The sequence below is a fragment of the Alosa pseudoharengus genome, unplaced genomic scaffold (assembly GCF_046254945.1).
Source record: "Alosa pseudoharengus isolate Yale_2024_CS ecotype anadromous, Long Island Sound unplaced genomic scaffold, YU_APseudo_1.1 YU_APseudo_1.1_scf_7, whole genome shotgun sequence".
In the NCBI taxonomy this organism is placed as follows: domain Eukaryota; kingdom Metazoa; phylum Chordata; class Actinopteri; order Clupeiformes; family Clupeidae; genus Alosa; species Alosa pseudoharengus.
Window position 1 is genome coordinate 16,298,035 of NW_027468859.1, and position 19,136 is coordinate 16,317,170.

General features: G+C 38.9%; 1 protein-coding gene and 1 long non-coding RNA gene across 2 annotated transcripts in view; both read right to left on the reverse strand.

Moving 5' to 3' along the window:
• Positions 1–13,620, reverse strand: part of LOC143109208 (adhesion G protein-coupled receptor F5-like) — a 36,029-nt gene extending 22,409 nt beyond the window's left edge. The window contains exons 1-12 of the mRNA XM_076271864.1: positions 13,611–13,620; positions 13,071–13,211; positions 12,552–12,692; positions 12,183–12,323; positions 11,899–12,039; positions 11,380–11,520; positions 8,697–8,837; positions 8,448–8,605; positions 7,692–7,767; positions 2,440–2,580; positions 2,058–2,198; positions 171–446 (exon numbers count right to left, since the gene is read on the reverse strand). Of these exons, the coding sequence (XP_076127979.1) occupies positions 171–446; positions 2,058–2,198; positions 2,440–2,580; positions 7,692–7,767; positions 8,448–8,605; positions 8,697–8,837; positions 11,380–11,520; positions 11,899–12,039; positions 12,183–12,323; positions 12,552–12,692; positions 13,071–13,211; positions 13,611–13,620 (1,648 nt within the window). The remainder of the gene's footprint in view (positions 1–170; positions 447–2,057; positions 2,199–2,439; positions 2,581–7,691; positions 7,768–8,447; positions 8,606–8,696; positions 8,838–11,379; positions 11,521–11,898; positions 12,040–12,182; positions 12,324–12,551; positions 12,693–13,070; positions 13,212–13,610) is intronic.
• A 601-nt stretch (positions 13,621–14,221) lies between these two features.
• On the reverse strand, positions 14,222–16,043 carry LOC143109829 (uncharacterized). The gene is made up of 5 exons (XR_012983985.1): positions 15,907–16,043; positions 15,388–15,528; positions 15,019–15,159; positions 14,735–14,875; positions 14,222–14,356 (listed from the first exon to the last, which is right to left on the reverse strand). It is a non-coding gene; the product is annotated as an uncharacterized LOC143109829 (long non-coding RNA).
• Between the last annotated feature and the right edge of the window lie 3,093 nt (positions 16,044–19,136).

The window sequence follows — 19,136 nt, forward strand, 5'->3', positions numbered from 1 at the left end:
ACTCAAAATCAAAATTGTTTTGAGTTCTGCTAATACTACTCTTGTAATACTAGTAATTACACATGGTTACTTTACTGGCAGAGTTCTTATATTAGTGACAGTGATGTGTTGATAGTGATGTTGACAAATGTGGAGATAACACCATCACATGAATCTCCTTCTTCACATACCAGCTGCTGTTGGTGGTATTGCTGGTGTTGTTGTTGGTGGTATTGTTGGTGGTATTGCTGGTGTTGTTGTTGGTGGTATTGTTGGTGGTATTGCTGGTGTTGTTGTTGGTGGTATTGTTGGTGGTATTGCTGGTGTTGTTGTTGGTGGTATTGTTGGAGGTATTGTTGGTGGTGTCGTTGTTGGTGTCGTTGTTGTTGTTGTTGTTGGTGGTGGTGTTTTAGTTGTTGTTGCTGGACGTGTTGATGGTAATGGTGTTGTTTCAGATATTGATGCTTCTGTTATAGCAGAAAAAAAGATTAATCCATTGACGTCCATGTTTTTGTACAGATTACAATAGGCCTTTGAATAAACATGCCATTAAAGCATTAGAGAAAATGCAAGCAAAAGGTATGAAGGTAAAGCACCTGTGCAGGGGTTGCTAACACTAATAGGAAGAGATTTGTTTGTTGGATTATATCCACTCCAGCAAGAACAGTTGTAGCTGCCAATGGTGTTGGAGCAGGTGGAGTTTTGACCACATGGATTAGAGTTATATTCATTGTCATTTATGATGGAAAATAATATTGTGAGCAGTCGAAAGAATGCATAATGGAGTATTTTGAATTTACCTAAATAGAATACAGTGTTGTGCATAAGTTAAGACACCCATGCTAAAGTTGACTAAAAAGTGGAATAAAAAAAAATCTTTTGAAAATTGATCTTAAAGGTGCACTATGAGTTCCTGCATGGTTTCAGCGCGATTTCAATGTTGTCTCAAATCGTAAGCATCTTGATCCGCTAGCTGCCTGTCCCCTGAATACACTGTGAAAAAGCCTGGTCTTGGGAAACAACACAGGGGCCGTAACTCGTCAAACAAACACAGGGCACAGGCTGTGCACCAAAATATAACAAACCACGTTCCAGCCAATCACTGACAATATGGAGCTGCATCAAAGTGGGGAGCGAAAAAGGGCTTATATTATACTTACTAAATCTTTAAACAAACATGAATAAAAGGCACAGAATAAGGTTGGTGTAAGAGTTATCATCTTACACCAATTTGCAGGAGAGGATACACCCCAACAAACTCATCTCTACCTATTAGCAGCAACAACACATGTATAGGTTTTTAAAAGGATTGGATGTCCTGTGAATTAATAACTAGATGTAACGTGTGACTACTGGCTGTCTTTCCCATTGGAATCAATGATATAATGATGTGCCGTTAGTACATGGAGGGGCGAGCTTGCTCTTTGCTCACTTTGGTATTTACTTTGAAAGTCAACAGAAGTGACGTCATGCAGGAACTCATAGTGCACCTTTAATGCCTTAATTAAAAAAATGAGGAAAAATCCAACCTTTAAGGACACCAATTTTCTTTGTGAATGAATCATGCATAGTAAGTAAATAAATAAACGTTATTCCTTAAAATACAGGGGGCATAAGTAAGGAACAGGGGGCATAAGTAAGGAACCCCCTATGTTAAAGCTGCAGTTGGGAAGTCTGACAGATTGAGGGGACTTAGCCAAGATTTTGAATGTTTACAACTCTCATGCCCCTCCCCCACTACCATCGAGTTTGTGCTCGTCAGTGCGCACCAGACTGCACCAGACAGTGATTGACAGTCAGATCTCACACTGGCCTGCTCTGATTGGACCAGAAGAACCGGGAGCTGTGCATAGGTATTATGTTTTTTCTTGTGAGTTTTATAGTGTTTTTTCCCCCTTATATACATTTATTGTATATGCTGTAGGTACTATAAAAACCCTGGGGCCCTAATTTAAATGGGTACATGTTCCCAGAATATGCTTATTAATATTGGAACGACTTCAGAAGTTAAATGTATTTATAGGGAATCAAACAAAAAATGAAAAAAAAAAAAAAAAACATTATAATGCAGCACAAACCTATACATGTGTTGTTGCTGCTAACAGGTAGAGATGAGTTTGTTGGGGTGTATCCTCTCCAGCAAGAACAGTTGTAACTACCAATCGTGTTGATGCAGGTGGAGTTTTTACCACATGGATCAGATTCACATTCATTTACATCTAAGGGGAAAAGTAATATAAAAACATAAGTCTTCAAAAAAGTAATAATGAAAACAAAAATTGCTGACTGCAAATATACCACATAACTAGCAAGACTATGTTCCCAGAATATGCCAATTCATACTAGAAAGACTTCAGAAGTGCTTATTAATATTGGAAAGATTTCTGGAGTTAAAAGTATGTATAGGGAATTAAAAAAATTAAAAATAGCTGCATAAAATAATAATTATGCAGCACAAACCTATACATGTGTTGTTGCTGCTAATAGGTAGAGATGAGTTTGTTGGGGTGTATCCTCTCCAGCAAGAACAGTTGTAACTACCAATCGTGTTGATGCAGGTAGAGTTTTTACCACATGGATCAGATTCACATTCATTTACATCTAAGGGGAAAAGTAATATAAAAACATAAGTCTTCAAAAAAGTAATAATGAAAAAAAAAAATAGCTGACTGCAAATATACCACACAACTAGCAGGACTACAGTGGGCATTGCTTCGATTTGGCCAGCTTCCCTCGCGGTCCGCGCGCGGGATCATGCGGTATCACGCGACTTAATTTGTATTTTTCCAGTGACGCTGCAACAACGCTGCAACAACCCAAACAACCAGCAGATGTCTCTAGTGAGCAGGGTGTCTCGTAAAAAGAAATGGAGCCTCGAAAACCCTGCACAGACTTCACTACAGACTTTAGCAGACTGGTTTAGAAATAATTTAATAGCCAGAAATATGCCTGCCCTGCCCTAATAAAGACATATTTGGTTAACTGCGAGTGAATCCCGTTTGCAGCCGTAGAAGAAATGCAGGACAAATTAAACATTCCGGTTTTCTTCGAGTGCAACGATGATAGACAGACATCATTTGGACATAGAACGTCTATAACATAGCCTAGGTGGTCGCAACTCACAAAAGTAAAGCAGATAGAAAGAACTCACGCAAATCTAGCCTACAACACGCAGACAGCTTCATCCGCAGGGGAGAGAGAGCGCGCGCACAGGTGTTTTATGATTGTTGGCTTCTGATGGTATCTTGCTAATTCACTGAACTGCATTAGGTGACACAAATGGTATTGCCTTTATCTTATAACTCCTTGTCTGAGCGACTACCAGGCCTATGGTTTTGAAAAGTCAAATGTTCCCTGACAAAGACATTCGAAAATTAAAGGACAATTCCGGCGCAAAATTAACCTAGGGGTTAATTACACATGTGTACCAAGTTCGACCGTTCGCTGGGATTTGTTTTCATGCTAGTCGAATGTGACCAGTTTTATTGCAAACCGGTAATTATCATTTAACGCTAGCCTTCGGGGGACACGTACAGTAGAAAGAAATAGCTATTTCTATACCACTAACAAGGCTCAAAACACTTACACAGTAGCATAATGAGGGTCTCTACATGTTAACCGAAGCATTGAGAACTTTGTAAGTGTACAGGCAGTTTATTAAAAAGAAACACATTACCGTTCACGTCTGGTTCACATACAGGCAGGCGCCTTGGGAAAACAGAACTCTGGAATGTGAAGTGAATCTCGCCTGAAACATTGTTGCCGAAAGAAAGGACTGTGCAAAAGAGAAGCACTGAACGCAACAGGAGACATAAGAGATGGCAGGTTATTTGAACGAATTTGAAGACATCGAGGATGAACCCTTATTGGACGTCCATATCTTTTTGAGTCGGAATATACCAACGAAGAGCTTCGGGAGCTCCGTGAAAGGGCTATGAGAGAGAAAGCTACCTGTAGTCAGTGGTGGAGGAAGTACTGAATCTCAGTACTTAAGTAAAAGTACAAATACACAGAGAAATATTTACTTTAGTAAAAGTAAAAGTACCACAATGACAACCCTACTTAAGTAAAAGTAAAAAGTACCTGCTTTTAAATGTACTTTAAGTATTAAAAGTAAAAGTATTTGCATAATGATTTATTCTCTTAATATCTATATTCTAAAAGAAAAATTAGTATGGGCTGTGGCATTTTAATTAAGCTAGTTTTAGGTTATACTCGACTAGATAGTTTCAAGCTAATAGCAATTGTGCTTACCATCTGTGGCCCAGTTTACATTCTGACCTACAATTCTAGAGACTGTAATTCTGGTCATCTACTAGGGTGATCTGCTGAGTAAAATATCATTCAGCAAAACACGAGAGCCTGAAGTTTAACGGGGTAGACAAGGGAAACGTCGGGTGGATCGTAATGCCAATTCTGCTGATTGAACAGAAAAGTTGCTGAGGAAGGTGTCTTCATGATTAGGTTACGTTTCACTTGCGCAGACGCACATACAGTAGACATTGAATGAGCGCTCACATTTCTACCCCCAATTGTAGGCTATGCCTCTTTATTTGATCACACACAATTAAGAAATATTTCCTAATCTGGAAAATGCTACGTTTTTTTCGGCCAGCGGTTCTATCAGATGTGTGGCAGAAGCATGGGCATAGCCTGTAACTTCGCTGATCCGCGGATAGCAATCTGATCGGAGAGGAGGCCCTAACGCTGCAGATAACAGACAGAGAAAGGCACAGAACACAGTTGCATGTACAGTGTAGCCATGGGTCTGGTGAATATAGCCTACCGAATGCAGATGGCTACAAGCTCACGCTTTGCCTGGTCTAGACTAGAAGCTTATATTTAAAAGATTTAGAAGCTGGGCACGTAGCTCCAAAATCTTTGGTAGCAACCCCGCCCCCTGGTAAAACAAACGTGTTTGTCAGAGAGAAAAAAAATCTGATCATAAAATGTATTGTAAAAAGGAACGATGGTGTTGTAGAAATGTAGCGGAGTAAAAGTACAGATAATTGCTGTAAAATGTAACGAAGTAAAAGTCAAAAGTATGCACTATAAATTCTACTTAAGTAAAGTACAAATACGTGGAAAATTTACTTAAGTACAGTAACGAAGTATTTGTACTTCGTTACATTCCACCACTGCCTGTAGTCAGCCTCGCACTTCTGGAAACTGGTGGTGTAGGCTACCTGCGGACATTGTGAAGCTATTAGGGGTTTGCACCGACGTCACATTCTGGCCGGTAACTATGGTAACCCAGCATGCGCGGCCATATTGGCGATACTCAGTGAATGAAGTACAATGGAGTATTATGCACTTTGGATATCTTACGTGATTGTAGCCGTGTCTAAACAACAGAAAAGCTCATCAAAATGCGTCTAAGATGCAAAGGCATATAGGGCAGGACTTGGACCACAAGAAAAGGCGCGATATTTCGAGAAATTACGGATTATTGGCAGCGCAGATCCATATGAGTTGGGTGAGGGAGACGAAGTACCAAGTTCAACCACAAGCGCCCCCCTTCCTCTGATAACTTCTGGCATTATTGTCCCTTCTCCCTGGTTTTTTAATAACTTTTGGAAGTCGATACCTACACCAGATGTTTTTCTCAGTCTGACCTATTGGTACAACCTAAAACACGGCAATAATTAACCATTTTCCTTGACGATGTTAGGGATTTACTTCAGTGCCTAATGCTTTCTAATGAGGCGAGTATCTCCAATATGGCGATGTCCAGATCTGATGACACGCCGTGCAAACCCCTAATGGCCACCGAAGAGGAGTGCATGTGTTGCATGGAGTGGGACCTGTTGCGTCGCGACCCCCAAGAGACGCAGTGTTTTGTAGAGTCTGAAGATTTCCCCTCATTGATAAACAGGGCTAGCCTGGCGGGCCATTCTATATCATTGAAATGTATAGTCTGGAATCGAACCATTCACCTCGCTTAATCCAAGGGGCGGGCAGAGAATTGTCTTTCAAACTGCCTAGGCATGCAATAGGCCAGAGCTACGACCATATCCGTATCCGGTCGGCAAATGGCAAATACATCCTTCTTCGAAAGGAATGAATTAAGTGCATTGTGTTGCTCAACTTTCAAAGAAAAGCACAAGTACAACTCCTCCAAAGTTGACGCCAACGCCGATTCAAACAACCGCTCTTCGTTCGCCATAGCCACCTTCCTTGTTGTTCACCGTCGCAGGACTGTCGTTATCCTGTTAAGCCCGCCTTAAGACTCTCTAACAAAATAGAGCGCTGTGATTGGATGACGTCCACGGCGTCAGCCAATAGAAATCCCTATGGTTTGGTACTAGATGTACAGGCTGAGCAAATTAATTTGCCGCCGCTAGGGTGCGTCTAGATTTCTAGGCTAAAACAGGGCTGTAGTTAAAACTTTTTTCCATGTCCCGAAAAGAAATTGGAGGCGGCGATCCATACCAGAGGGACCAGATGGACATCCACTAAGTAAGTACACTATACAAGTTATGTTACATCGGAGCTAGCTATTATTTCTGATAGGCCTATATTGAGCAAATTACGTTTGATTTTAGTTCACATCGCCTGCCTGTATATGTGAACCAGACGTGAACGGTAATGTGTTTCTTTTTAATAAACTGCCTGTACACTTACAAAGTTCTCAATGCTTCGGTTTACATGTAGAGACCCTCATTATACTGTGTAAGTGTGGTGCTATTTTGAGCCTTGTTAGTGGTATAGAAATAGCAATTTCTTTTTACTGTACGTGTGCCCCGAAGGCTAGCATTAAGCGCTAATTAGCGGTTTGCAATAAAACTGGTCACATTCGACTAGCATGAAAATAAATCCCAGCGAACGGTCGAACTCGGTACACATGTGTAATTAACCCCATGGTTCATTTTGCACCGGAATTGTCCTTTAAGAATGTTTATTGACTTGAAAAATACGCTAATTTTTGCAAACTCCCTTCATTCAACCCTTAAAGACAATGCGGTCTGGTGCGCTATGTAGATCGTTTCTCGTACCATTTAATTTCTCAGAATTTAGGTCTACTAGGCCTACAATAACGTCATCACCAAATACATCTTTTATTTTTAGTTGATCAACTACAAAGTGCAATCAATAACGTCAATTTACATTGCAGTCAAGAAGTAGGGCAAATTAATTTACGAAACCAAAACGTGGGTCATAGTTGTCTAAGCCTCTATAGCGTAGCCTGTTAAAAACGTCGCTAGATATAATTAAATCGCCAACAACATTGTTTTCTGCAGAAGCCTACCCAAGGCTACAGATTAATTCTGAACAGTTATTTCGTTACCACCGTGTAGTCAAGCCTTAAGCCATACCCAAGTAGCCTAAATCGAGGTAATGTTTAATTATGCATGATTTATTTTGTTATTGAATTCGTAGGCTGGGATTCCTCTCTGCAACAATTATGTTTAACGGTAGCCTCCTGCTTTTTCAGAAGGGGCGACAGGCAGGCTACTGACAGAGCGATGTACAGTGGCAGAGCGACGCACAGTGGCTGAAAGTGGTACTGAAGTTTCACGCAGCTTCATGCCGCGTAATGTGCGACTTAAGTGGCCATTTTGTATATGTACCCAGAATATGCCAATTCATATTAGACAGACTTAAGAAGTGCTTATTAATATTGGAAAGACTTCAGGAGTTAAAGGTATTTATAGGGAATTAAAAAAAAAAAGAAAAATAGTTGCGTGAAAAAATAATTATGCAGCACAAACCTATACATGTGTTATTGCTGCTAATAGGTAGAGAAGAGTTTGTTGGGGTGTATCCTCCATAGCTGTCAACATTGAGCTTTGAAAATAAGGGAGATTTCCTGGGTTTTTTTCACGCAGAATATGGAAAATGTCAACATTCGTCCCCCAACGTTGGAAGTGTTGCAGTATTAGTCCGTTTCATAATGGCAAGCTCGTGCATTGGTCAGCTAAACAATACAACAAAGTAGCCTACTTTATTTACGCCTAAGAACAGCCTATATTAATTTGGTCAACTTTATACAGCCCTAGCAAGACTAAAGTTCTGTAGCCTAATCGATGGCCCTGTGCGCTGTCATTCTCTCTCCTGCGCAAACAAAATGTGTGCGTTCCAAGTAGCCTAGTGCGTAATTCTTCTTCATAAAGTTGAACAAATGCATTTGGTTATTTTAGAGATTTTACAGAGAAAATATAAATAGCCTGTCATGCAGTTTATGGGCTACAGTGCAGAGTTGGGAAGTTATGGTAGGCCAGTGAATATACAAACAGGGGAAATCTTTCTCTACTCGTAGCTGAGTAGACTGGTAGGCCGATACACACAGTGCGTGCGGCCGTACACTATGCAGGTGCCACTGAATCGTGCTCTCACGACAACCACGCCGTCATCTTAAATAGTCTCACTGTCGCAAAACGATGCTTTGAAAACATCTGTTTCGTTGGAAGGGCAAGGGTGTAGCAACAGGACAACGGGATATTTACGGGAAAATATTAAAACGGGAAGACAGCGGGAAAAAAGTTAAAATACGTGAGAAACCCGGAAAAAACGAGAGGGTTGACAGCTATGAGGATTCCTCTCCAGCAAGAACAGTTGTAAATGCCAATCGTGTTAATGCAGGTGGAGTTTTTACCACATGGATCAGAGGCACATTCATTTACATCTATGGGGGAAAGTAATATAAAACATAAGCCATAAAAAGTAATGATGGGAAAAGGGGTTCCACTAACGTATAAAGAACAAAATTAGCACACTTATGCATGGATTGATGTTACTAATAGTCAGAGATGTGTTTGTTGGAGAGTATCCTCTCCAGCAAGAGCAGTTGTAGCTGCCAATTGTGTTGGAGCAGGTGGAATTTTCACCACATGGATCAGAGTCGCATTCATTGATGTCTATACAGAAAGTAACATAAAAACGTATCTTAAAGGAAATAAGAATGAATAAAAGAACATTTGGAATTCATAACTTCACATTTAAAAACACCTTGGAAGAGAACATGAGAGCAGAACACTCTTAATGAAATTGGACAGATTTGAGAGATTGCAGGCATTTCTGAAGAGAAATTTTCATTCAAAACAAAAAAAGAATCACAAAAGAAAGTCTCAGGAAAAACCTACGTACCTATGCATGGATTGCTAGTGTTAATGGGCAAAGATGTGTTTGTCGGGGTGTATCCTCTCCAGCAAGAACAGTTGTAGCTGCCAATGGTATTGGAGCAGGTGGAATTTTGACCACATGGATCTGTGTCACATTCATTGATATCTATAAAGGAAAATGTGGGATTCAGGTTTAAATGTAGTTTGGGGGGAAGAGCATTTGTACACAGATGGAAGAGCATTTGAATCTGTGCGTAAATTCAATGTGGAAGGTGTTCCACTAACATATAAAGAACAAAATGAGCACACCTATGCATGGATTGATGTTACTAATAGTCAGAGATGTGTTTGTCGGGGTGTAACCTCTCCAGCAAGAACAGTTGTAGCTGCCGATCGCGTTGGAGCAGGTGGAATTTTGACCACATGGATCAGAGTCACATTCATTGATGTCTGTAGGGAAAGTAACATAGAAACTCATCTTAAAGGACATGAGAATGAATAAAGGAACATTTGGAATTCATAACTTCACATTTAAAACGACTTGGAAGACAACATGAGTGCAGAACACTCTTAATAAAACTGGACAGATTTGAGAGATCGCAGGCATTTCTGAAGAGAAATTTTCATTCAAAACAAAAAAAGAATCACAAAAGAAAGTCTCAGGAAAAACCTACGTACCTATGCATGGGTTGGTAGAAGTTATGGGCAGAGATGTGTTTGTCGGGGTGTATCCTATCCAGCAAGAACAGTTGTAGCTGCCAATGGTATTGGAGCAGGTGGAATTTTGACCACATGGATCTGTGTCACATTCGTTAAAATCTGAAAGGGAACATCATTTCTAATTTATTTGGAGAAAATAATATGCAGAATTCATTGAGTGAATAATCTCCCTATAAATGAAAACTCTTTCAAAAGAGACTATAAACATGGTACATGCTCAAATGACCTACTTTTCAAAAGGAAAGAAATCACAAAAACATTCTCAGGAAAAACATATCGATGCATGGATTGCTAGAACTAATGAGAAAATGACTAATGAAACTAATGAGAACAAAACAGCATTCATATACTTCTAATGTGAGACATTTCAAGAATATTTGTCTTTAATATAGATTGGCTTTCATTCCATGATGATAGCTAGAAATTTCATTCAAAAGGAAAGAAATCACAAAAAAGTCTCAGGAAAAACCTACGTACCTATGCAAGGGTTGTTAGAACTAATGGGCAGAGATGTATTTGTCGGAGTGTATCCTCTCCAGCAAGAACAGTTGTAGCTTCCAATGGTATTGGAGCAGGTGGAATTTTGACCACATGGATCTGTGTCACATTCGTTAAAATCTGAAAGAGAAAAATACTATAAAGTTATAAACTCTAAAACACAGAAGTGACTATTGGAAAATAATCTACATGCATGTGAGGTGAGGACTGTTTTAAGATTACTTTAGAAGGAACTGTGTATATGGATTGCATTTAATGGACGGGACACAATTACATAGACAACATGTACATGACACAAAATGCCCCCCCCCCCCCCCCAACAAAAAAGAAAATATGGAACATTTGCATTGGGAACTGCTTATGGTTGGTTCAGATTACACAACCTTTCGGTCTTCCACAATGCCCTTTTAGGATTGACCATGCCAGACTAGGCGATCATAAAACCAAATTCTTATCACGTCTTGGTCGGGAGATTGGCCACATTACAAGATTGAGTAACCTATCGTTCATGTCACATGTCGTCATAGTGTCAAGGTCAACAGAATGCTGTAGGAGATTCCCCCAAAATTCTGACATGCTAGACTTTTCATTGTGGTGTCGTGGTGGCACGATGCAGAAAATAAATTGCTGGTCGTTGAGTAGGATATGTCACATTACAAGACGCGTTCCTCCTTCATTGGAGGAAATGATCTCCCTTGATGCAGTTAGACAACCATAGTATTTTAATATAAAAACTTGCACACCTATGCATGGATTGCTAGTGTTAATGGGCAAAGATGTGTTTGTTGGGGTGTATCCTCTCCAGCAAGAACAGTTGTAGCTGCCAATTGTGTTGGAGCAGGTGGAATTTTGACCACATGGATCAGAGTCACATTCATTGATGTCTATAGGGAAAGTAACATAAAAACGTATCTTAAAGGACATAAGAACGAATAAATGAACATTTGGAATTCATAACTTCACATTTAAAAACACCTTGGAAGAGAACATGATAGCAGAACACTCTTAATAAAACTGGACAGATTTGAGAGGTTGCAGGCATTTCTGAAGAGAAATGTATAATATTTTCATTCAAAACCAAGAAAATCACAAAAGAAAGTCTCAGGAAACCCCTACGTACCTATGCATGGGTTGTTAGAACTAATGGGCAGAGATGTGTTTGTTGGGGTGTATCCTCTCCAGCAAGAACAGTTGTAGCTGCCAACCGTGTTGGAGCATGTGGAATTTTGACCACATGGATCAGAGTCACATTCGTTAAAATCTGAAAGAGAACATAATCTCTCATTTATTTGGAGAAAATAATATGCAGAATTCATTGAGTGAATAATCTCCCTATGAATGAAAACTCTTTCAAAAGAGACTATAAACATGGTACATGCTCAAATGACCTACTTTGCAAAAGGAAAGAAATCACAAAAACATTCTCAGGAAAAACGTACCGATGCATGGATTGCTAGAACTAATGAGAAAATGACTAATGAAACTAATGAGAATAAAACAGCATTCATCTACTTCTTATGTGAGACATTTCAATAATATTTGTCTTTAATATAGATTGGCTTTCATTCCATGATGATAGCTAGAAATTTCATTCAAAAGGAAAGAAATCACAAAAAAGTCTCAGGAAAAACCTACGTACCTATGCAAGGGTTGTTAGAACTAATGGGCAGAGATGTATTTGTCAGAGTGTATCCTCTCCAGCAAGAACAGTTGTAGCTGCCAATGGTATTGGAGCAGGTGGAATTTTGACCACATGGATCTGTGTCACATTCATTGATATCTATAAAGGAAAATGTGGGATTCAGGTTTAAATGTAGTTTGGGGGGAAGAGCATCTGTACACAGATGGAAGAGCATTTGAATCTGTGCGTAAATTCAATGTGGAAGGTGTTCCACTAACATATAAAGAACAAAATGAGCACACCTATGCATGGATTGATGTTACTAATAGTCAGAGATGTGTTTGTCGGGATGTAACCTCTCCAGCAAGAACAGTTGTAGCTGCCGATCGCGTTGGAGCAGGTGGAATTTTGACCACATGGATCAGAGTCACATTCATTGATGTCTGTAGGGAAAGTAACATAGAAACTCATCTTAAAGGACATGAGAATGAATAAAGGAACATTTGGAATTCATAACTTCACATTTAAAACGACTTGGAAGACAACATGAGTGCAGAACACTCTTAATAAAACTGGACAGATTTGAGAGATCGCAGGCATTTCTGAAGAGAAATTTTCATTCAAAACAAAAAAAGAATCACAAAAGAAAGTCTCAGGAAAAACCTACGTACCTATGCATGGGTTGGTAGAAGTTATGGGCAGAGATGTGTTTGTCGGGGTGTATCCTATCCAGCAAGAACAGTTGTAGCTGCCAATGGTATTGGAGCAGGTGGAATTTTGACCACATGGATCTGTGTTACATTCGTTAAAATCTGAAAGGGAACATCATTTCTAATTTATTTGGAGAAAATAATATGCAGAATTTATTGAGTGAATAATCTCCCTATAAATGAAAACTCTTTCAAAAGAGACTATAAACATGGTACATGCTCAAATGACCTACTTTTCAAAAGGAAAGAAATCACAAAAACATTCTCAGGAAAAACATATCGATGCATGGATTGCTAGAACTAATGAGAAAATGACTAATGAAACTAATGAGAACAAAACAGCATTCATATACTTCTAATGTGAGACATTTCAAGAAAATTTGTCTTTAATATAGATTGGCTTTCATTCCATGATGATAGCTAGAAATTTCATTCAAAAGGAAAGAAATCACAAAAAAGTCTCAGGAAAAACCTACGTACCTATGCAAGGGTTGTTAGAACTAATGGGCAGAGATGTATTTGTCGGAGTGTATCCTCTCCAGCAAGAACAGTTGTAGCTTCCAATGGTATTGGAGCAGGTGGAATTTTGACCACATGGATCTGTGTCACATTCGTTAAAATCTGAAAGAGAAAAATACTATAAAGTTATAAACTCTAAAACACAGAAGTGACTATTGGAAAATAATCTACATGCATGTGAGGTGAGGACTGTTTTAAGATTACTTTAGAAGGAACTGTGTATATGGATTGCATTTAATGGACGGGACACAATTACATAGACAACATGTACATGACACAAAATGCCCCCCCCCCCCCCCCCCCCAACAAAAAAGAAAATATGGAACATTTGCATTGGGAACTGCTTATGGTTGGTTCAGATTACACAACCTTTCGGTCTTCCACAATGCCCTTTTAGGATTGACCATGCCAGACTAGGCGATCATAAAACCAAATTCTTATCACGTCTTGGTCGGGAGATTGGCCACATTACAAGATTGAGTAACCTATCGTTCATGTCACATGTCGTCATAGTGTCAAGGTCAACAGAATGCTGTAGGAGATTCCCCCAAAATTCTGACATGCTAGACTTTTCATTGTGGTGTCGTGGTGGCACGATGCAGAAAATAAATTGCTGGTCGTTGAGTAGGATATGTCACATTACAAGACGCGTTCCTCCTTCATTGGAGGAAATGATCTCCCTTGATGCAGTTAGACAACCATAGTATTTTAATATAAAAACTTGCACACCTATGCATGGATTGCTAGTGTTAATGGGCAAAGATGTGTTTGTTGGGGTGTATCCTCTCCAGCAAGAACAGTTGTAGCTGCCAATTGTGTTGGAGCAGGTGGAATTTTGACCACATGGATCAGAGTCACATTCATTGATGTCTATAGGGAAAGTAACATAAAAACGTATCTTAAAGGACATAAGAACGAATAAATGAACATTTGGAATTCATAACTTCACATTTAAAAACACCTTGGAAGAGAACATGATAGCAGAACACTCTTAATAAAACTGGACAGATTTGAGAGGTTGCAGGCATTTCTGAAGAGAAATGTATAATATTTTCATTCAAAACCAAGAAAATCACAAAAGAAAGTCTCAGGAAACCCCTACGTACCTATGCATGGGTTGTTAGAACTAATGGGCAGAGATGTGTTTGTTGGGGTGTATCCTCTCCAGCAAGAACAGTTGTAGCTGCCAACCGTGTTGGAGCATGTGGAATTTTGACCACATGGATCAGAGTCACATTCGTTAAAATCTGAAAGAGAACATAATCTCTCATTTATTTGGAGAAAATAATATGCAGAATTCATTGAGTGAATAATCTCCCTATGAATGAAAACTCTTTCAAAAGAGACTATAAACATGGTACATGCTCAAATGACCTACTTTGCAAAAGGAAAGAAATCACAAAAACATTCTCAGGAAAAACGTACCGATGCATGGATTGCTAGAACTAATGAGAAAATGACTAATGAAACTAATGAGAATAAAACAGCATTCATCTACTTCTTATGTGAGACATTTCAATAATATTTGTCTTTAATATAGATTGGCTTTCATTCCATGATGATAGCTAGAAATTTCATTCAAAAGGAAAGAAATCACAAAAAAGTCTCAGGAAAAACCTACGTACCTATGCAAGGGTTGTTAGAACTAATGGGCAGAGATGTATTTGTCAGAGTGTATCCTCTCCAGCAAGAACAGTTGTAGCTGCCAATGGTATTGGAGCAGGTGGAATTTTGACCACATGGATCTGTGTCACATTCATTGATATCTATAAAGGAAAATGTGGGATTCAGGTTTAAATGTAGTTTGGGGGGAAGAGCATCTGTACACAGATGGAAGAGCATTTGAATCTGTGCGTAAATTCAATGTGGAAGGTGTTCCACTAACATATAAAGAACAAAATGAGCACACCTATGCATGGATTGATGTTACTAATAGTCAGAGATGTGTTTGTCGGGATGTAACCTCTCCAGCAAGAACAGTTGTAGCTGCCGATCGCGTTGGAGCAGGTGGAATTTTGACCACATGGATCAGAGTCACATTCATTGATGTCTGTAGGGAAAGTAACATAGAAACTCATCTTAAAGGACATGAGAATGAATAAAGGAACATTTGGAATTCATAACTTCACATTTAAAACGACTTGGAAGACAACATGAGTGCAGAACACTCTTAATAAAACTGGACAGATTTGAGAGATCGCAGGCATTTCTGAAGAGAAATTTTCATTCAAAACAAAAAAAGAATCACAAAAGAAAGTCTCAGGAAAAACCTACGTACCTATGCATGGGTTGGTAGAAGTTATGGGCAGAGATGTGTTTGTCGGGGTGTATCCTATCCAGCAAGAACAGTTGTAGCTGCCAATGGTATTGGAGCAGGTGGAATTTTGACCACATGGATCTGTGTTACATTCGTTAAAATCTGAAAGGGAACATCATTTCTAATTTATTTGGAGAAAATAATATGCAGAATTTATTGAGTGAATAATCTCCCTATAAATGAAAACTCTTTCAAAAGAGACTATAAACATGGTACATGCTCAAATGACCTACTTTTCAAAAGGAAAGAAATCACAAAAACATTCTCAGGAAAAACATATCGATGCATGGATTGCTAGAACTAATGAGAAAATGACTAATGAAACTAATGAGAACAAAACAGCATTCATATACTTCTAATGTGAGACATTTCAAGAAAATTTGTCTTTAATATAGATTGGCTTTCATTCCATGATGATAGCTAGAAATTTCATTCAAAAGGAAAGAAATCACAAAAAAGTCTCAGGAAAAACCTACGTACCTATGCAAGGGTTGTTAGAACTAATGGGCAGAGATGTATTTGTCGGAGTGTATCCTCTCCAGCAAGAACAGTTGTAGCTTCCAATGGTATTGGAGCAGGTGGAATTTTGACCACATGGATCTGTGTCACATTCGTTAAAATCTGAAAGAGAAAAATACTATAAAGTTATAAACTCTAAAACACAGAAGTGACTATTGGAAAATAATCTACATGCATGTGAGGTGAGGACTGTTTTAAGATTACTTTAGAAGGAACTGTGTATATGGATTGCATTTAATGGACGGGACACAATTACATAGACAACATGTACATGACACAAAATGCCCCCCCCCCCCCCCCCCAACAAAAAAGAAAATATGGAACATTTGCATTGGGAACTGCTTATGGTTGGTTCAGATTACACAACCTTTCGGTCTTCCACAATGCCCTTTTAGGATTGACCATGCCAGACTAGGCGATCATAAAACCAAATTCTTATCACGTCTTGGTCGGGAGATTGGCCACATTACAAGATTGAGTAACCTATCGTTCATGTCACATGTCGTCATAGTGTCAAGGTCAACAGAATGCTGTAGGAGATTCCCCCAAAATTCTGACATGCTAGACTTTTCATTGTGGTGTCGTGGTGGCACGATGCAGAAAATAAATTGCTGGTCGTTGAGTAGGATATGTTACATTACAAGACGCGTTCCTCCTTCATTGGAGGAAATTATCTCCCTTGATGCATTTAGACAACCATAGTATTTTAATATAAAAACTTGCACACCTATGCATGGATTGCTAGTGTTAATGGGCAAAGATGTGTTTGTTGGGGTGTATCCTCTCCAGCAAGAACAGTTGTAGCTGCCAATTGTGTTGGAGCAGGTGGAATTTTGACCACATGGATCAGAGTCACATTCATTGATGTCTATAGGGAAAGTAACATAAAAACGTATCTTAAAGGACATAAGAACGAATAAATGAACATTTGGAATTCATAACTTCACATTTAAAAACACCTTGGAAGAGAACATGATAGCAGAACACTCTTAATAAAACTGGACAGATTTGAGAGGTTGCAGGCATTTCTGAAGAGAAATGTATAATATTTTCATTCAAAACCAAGAAAATCACAAAAGAAAGTCTCAGGAAACCCCTACGTACCTATGCATGGGTTGTTAGAACTAATGGGCAGAGATGTGTTTGTTGGGGTGTATCCTCTCCAGCAAGAACAGTTGTAGCTGCCAACCGTGTTGGAGCATGTGGAATTTTGACCACATGGATCAGAGTCACATTCGTTAAAATCTGAAAGAGAACATAATCTCTCATTTATTTGGAGAAAATAATATGCAGAATTCATTGAGTGAATAATCTCCCTATGAATGAAAACTCTTTCAAAAGAGACTATAAACATGGTACATGCTCAAATGACCTACTTTGCAAAAGGAAAGAAATCACAAAAACATTCTCAGGAAAAACGTACCGATGCATGGATTGCTAGAACTAATGAGAAAATGACTAATGAAACTAATGAGAACAAAACAGCATTCATCTACTTCTTATGTGAGACATTTCAATAATATTTGTCTTTAATATAGATTGGCTTTCATTCCATGATGATAGCTAGAAATTTCATTCAAAAGGAAAGAAATCACAAAAAAGTCTCAGGAAAAACCTACGTACCTATGCAAGGGTTGTTAGAACTAATGGGCAGAGATGTATTTGCCAGAGTGTATCCTCTCCAGCAAGAACAGTTGTAGCTGCCAATGGTATTGGAGCAGGTGGAATTTTGACCACATGGATCTGTGTCACATTCATTGATATCTATAAAGGAAAATGTGGGATTCAGGTTTAAATGTAGTTTGGGGGGAAGAGCATCTGTACACAGATGGAAGAGCATTTGAATCTGTGCGTAAATTCAATGTGGAAGGTGTTCCACTAACATATAAAGAACAAAATGAGCACACCTATGCATGGATTGATGTTACTAATAGTCAGAGATGTGTTTGTCGGGGTGTAACCTCTCCAGCAAGAACAGTTGTAGCTGCCGATCGCGTTGGAGCAGGTGGAATTTTGACCACATGGATCAGAGTCACATTCATTGATGTCTATAGGGAAAGTAACATAGAAACGTATCTTAAAGGACATAAGAACGAATAAATGAACATTTGGAATTCATAACTTCACATTTAAAAACACCTTGGAAGAGAACATGATAGCAGAACACTCTTAATAAAACTGGACAGATTTGAGAGGTTGCAGGCATTTCTGAAGAGAAATGTATAATATTTTCATTCAAAACCAAGAAAATCACAAAAGAAAGTCTCAGGAAACCCCTACGTACCTATGCATGGGTTGTTAGAACTAATGGGCAGAGATGTGTTTGTTGGGGTGTATCCTCTCCAGCAAGAACAGTTGTAGCTGCCAACCGTGTTGGAGCATGTGGAATTTTGACCACATGGATCAGAGTCACATTCGTTAAAATCTGAAAGAGAACATAATCTCTCATTTATTTGGAGAAAATAATATGCAGAATTCATTGAGTGAATAATCTCCCTATGAATGAAAACTCTTTCAAAAGAGACTATAAACATGGTACATGCTCAAATGACCTACTTTGCAAAAGGAAAGAAATCACAAAAACATTCTCAGGAAAAACGTACCGATGCATGGATTGCTAGAACTAATGAGAAAATGACTAATGAAACTAATGAGAACAAAACAGCATTCATCTACTTCTTATGTGAGACATTTCAATAATATTTGTCTTTAATATAGATTGGCTTTCATTCCATGATGATAGCTAGAAATTTCATTCAAAAGGAAAGAAATCACAAAAAAGTCTCAGGAAAAACCTACGTACCTATGCAAGGGTTGTTAGAACTAATGGGCAGAGATGTATTTGCCAGAGTGTATCCTCTCCAGCAAGAACAGTTGTAGCTGCCAATGGTATTGGAGCAGGTGGAATTTTGACCACATGGATCTGTGTCACATTCATTGATATCTATAAAGGAAAATGTGGGATTCAGGTTTAAATGTAGTTTGGGGGGAAGAGCATCTGTACACAGATGGAAGAGCATTTGAATCTGTGCGTAAATTCAATGTGGAAGGTGTTCCACTAACATATAAAGAACAAAATGAGCACACCTATGCATGGATTGATGTTACTAATAGTCAGAGATGTGTTTGTCGGGGTGTAACCTCTCCAGCAAGAACAGTTGTAGCTGCCGATCGCGTTGGAGCAGGTGGAA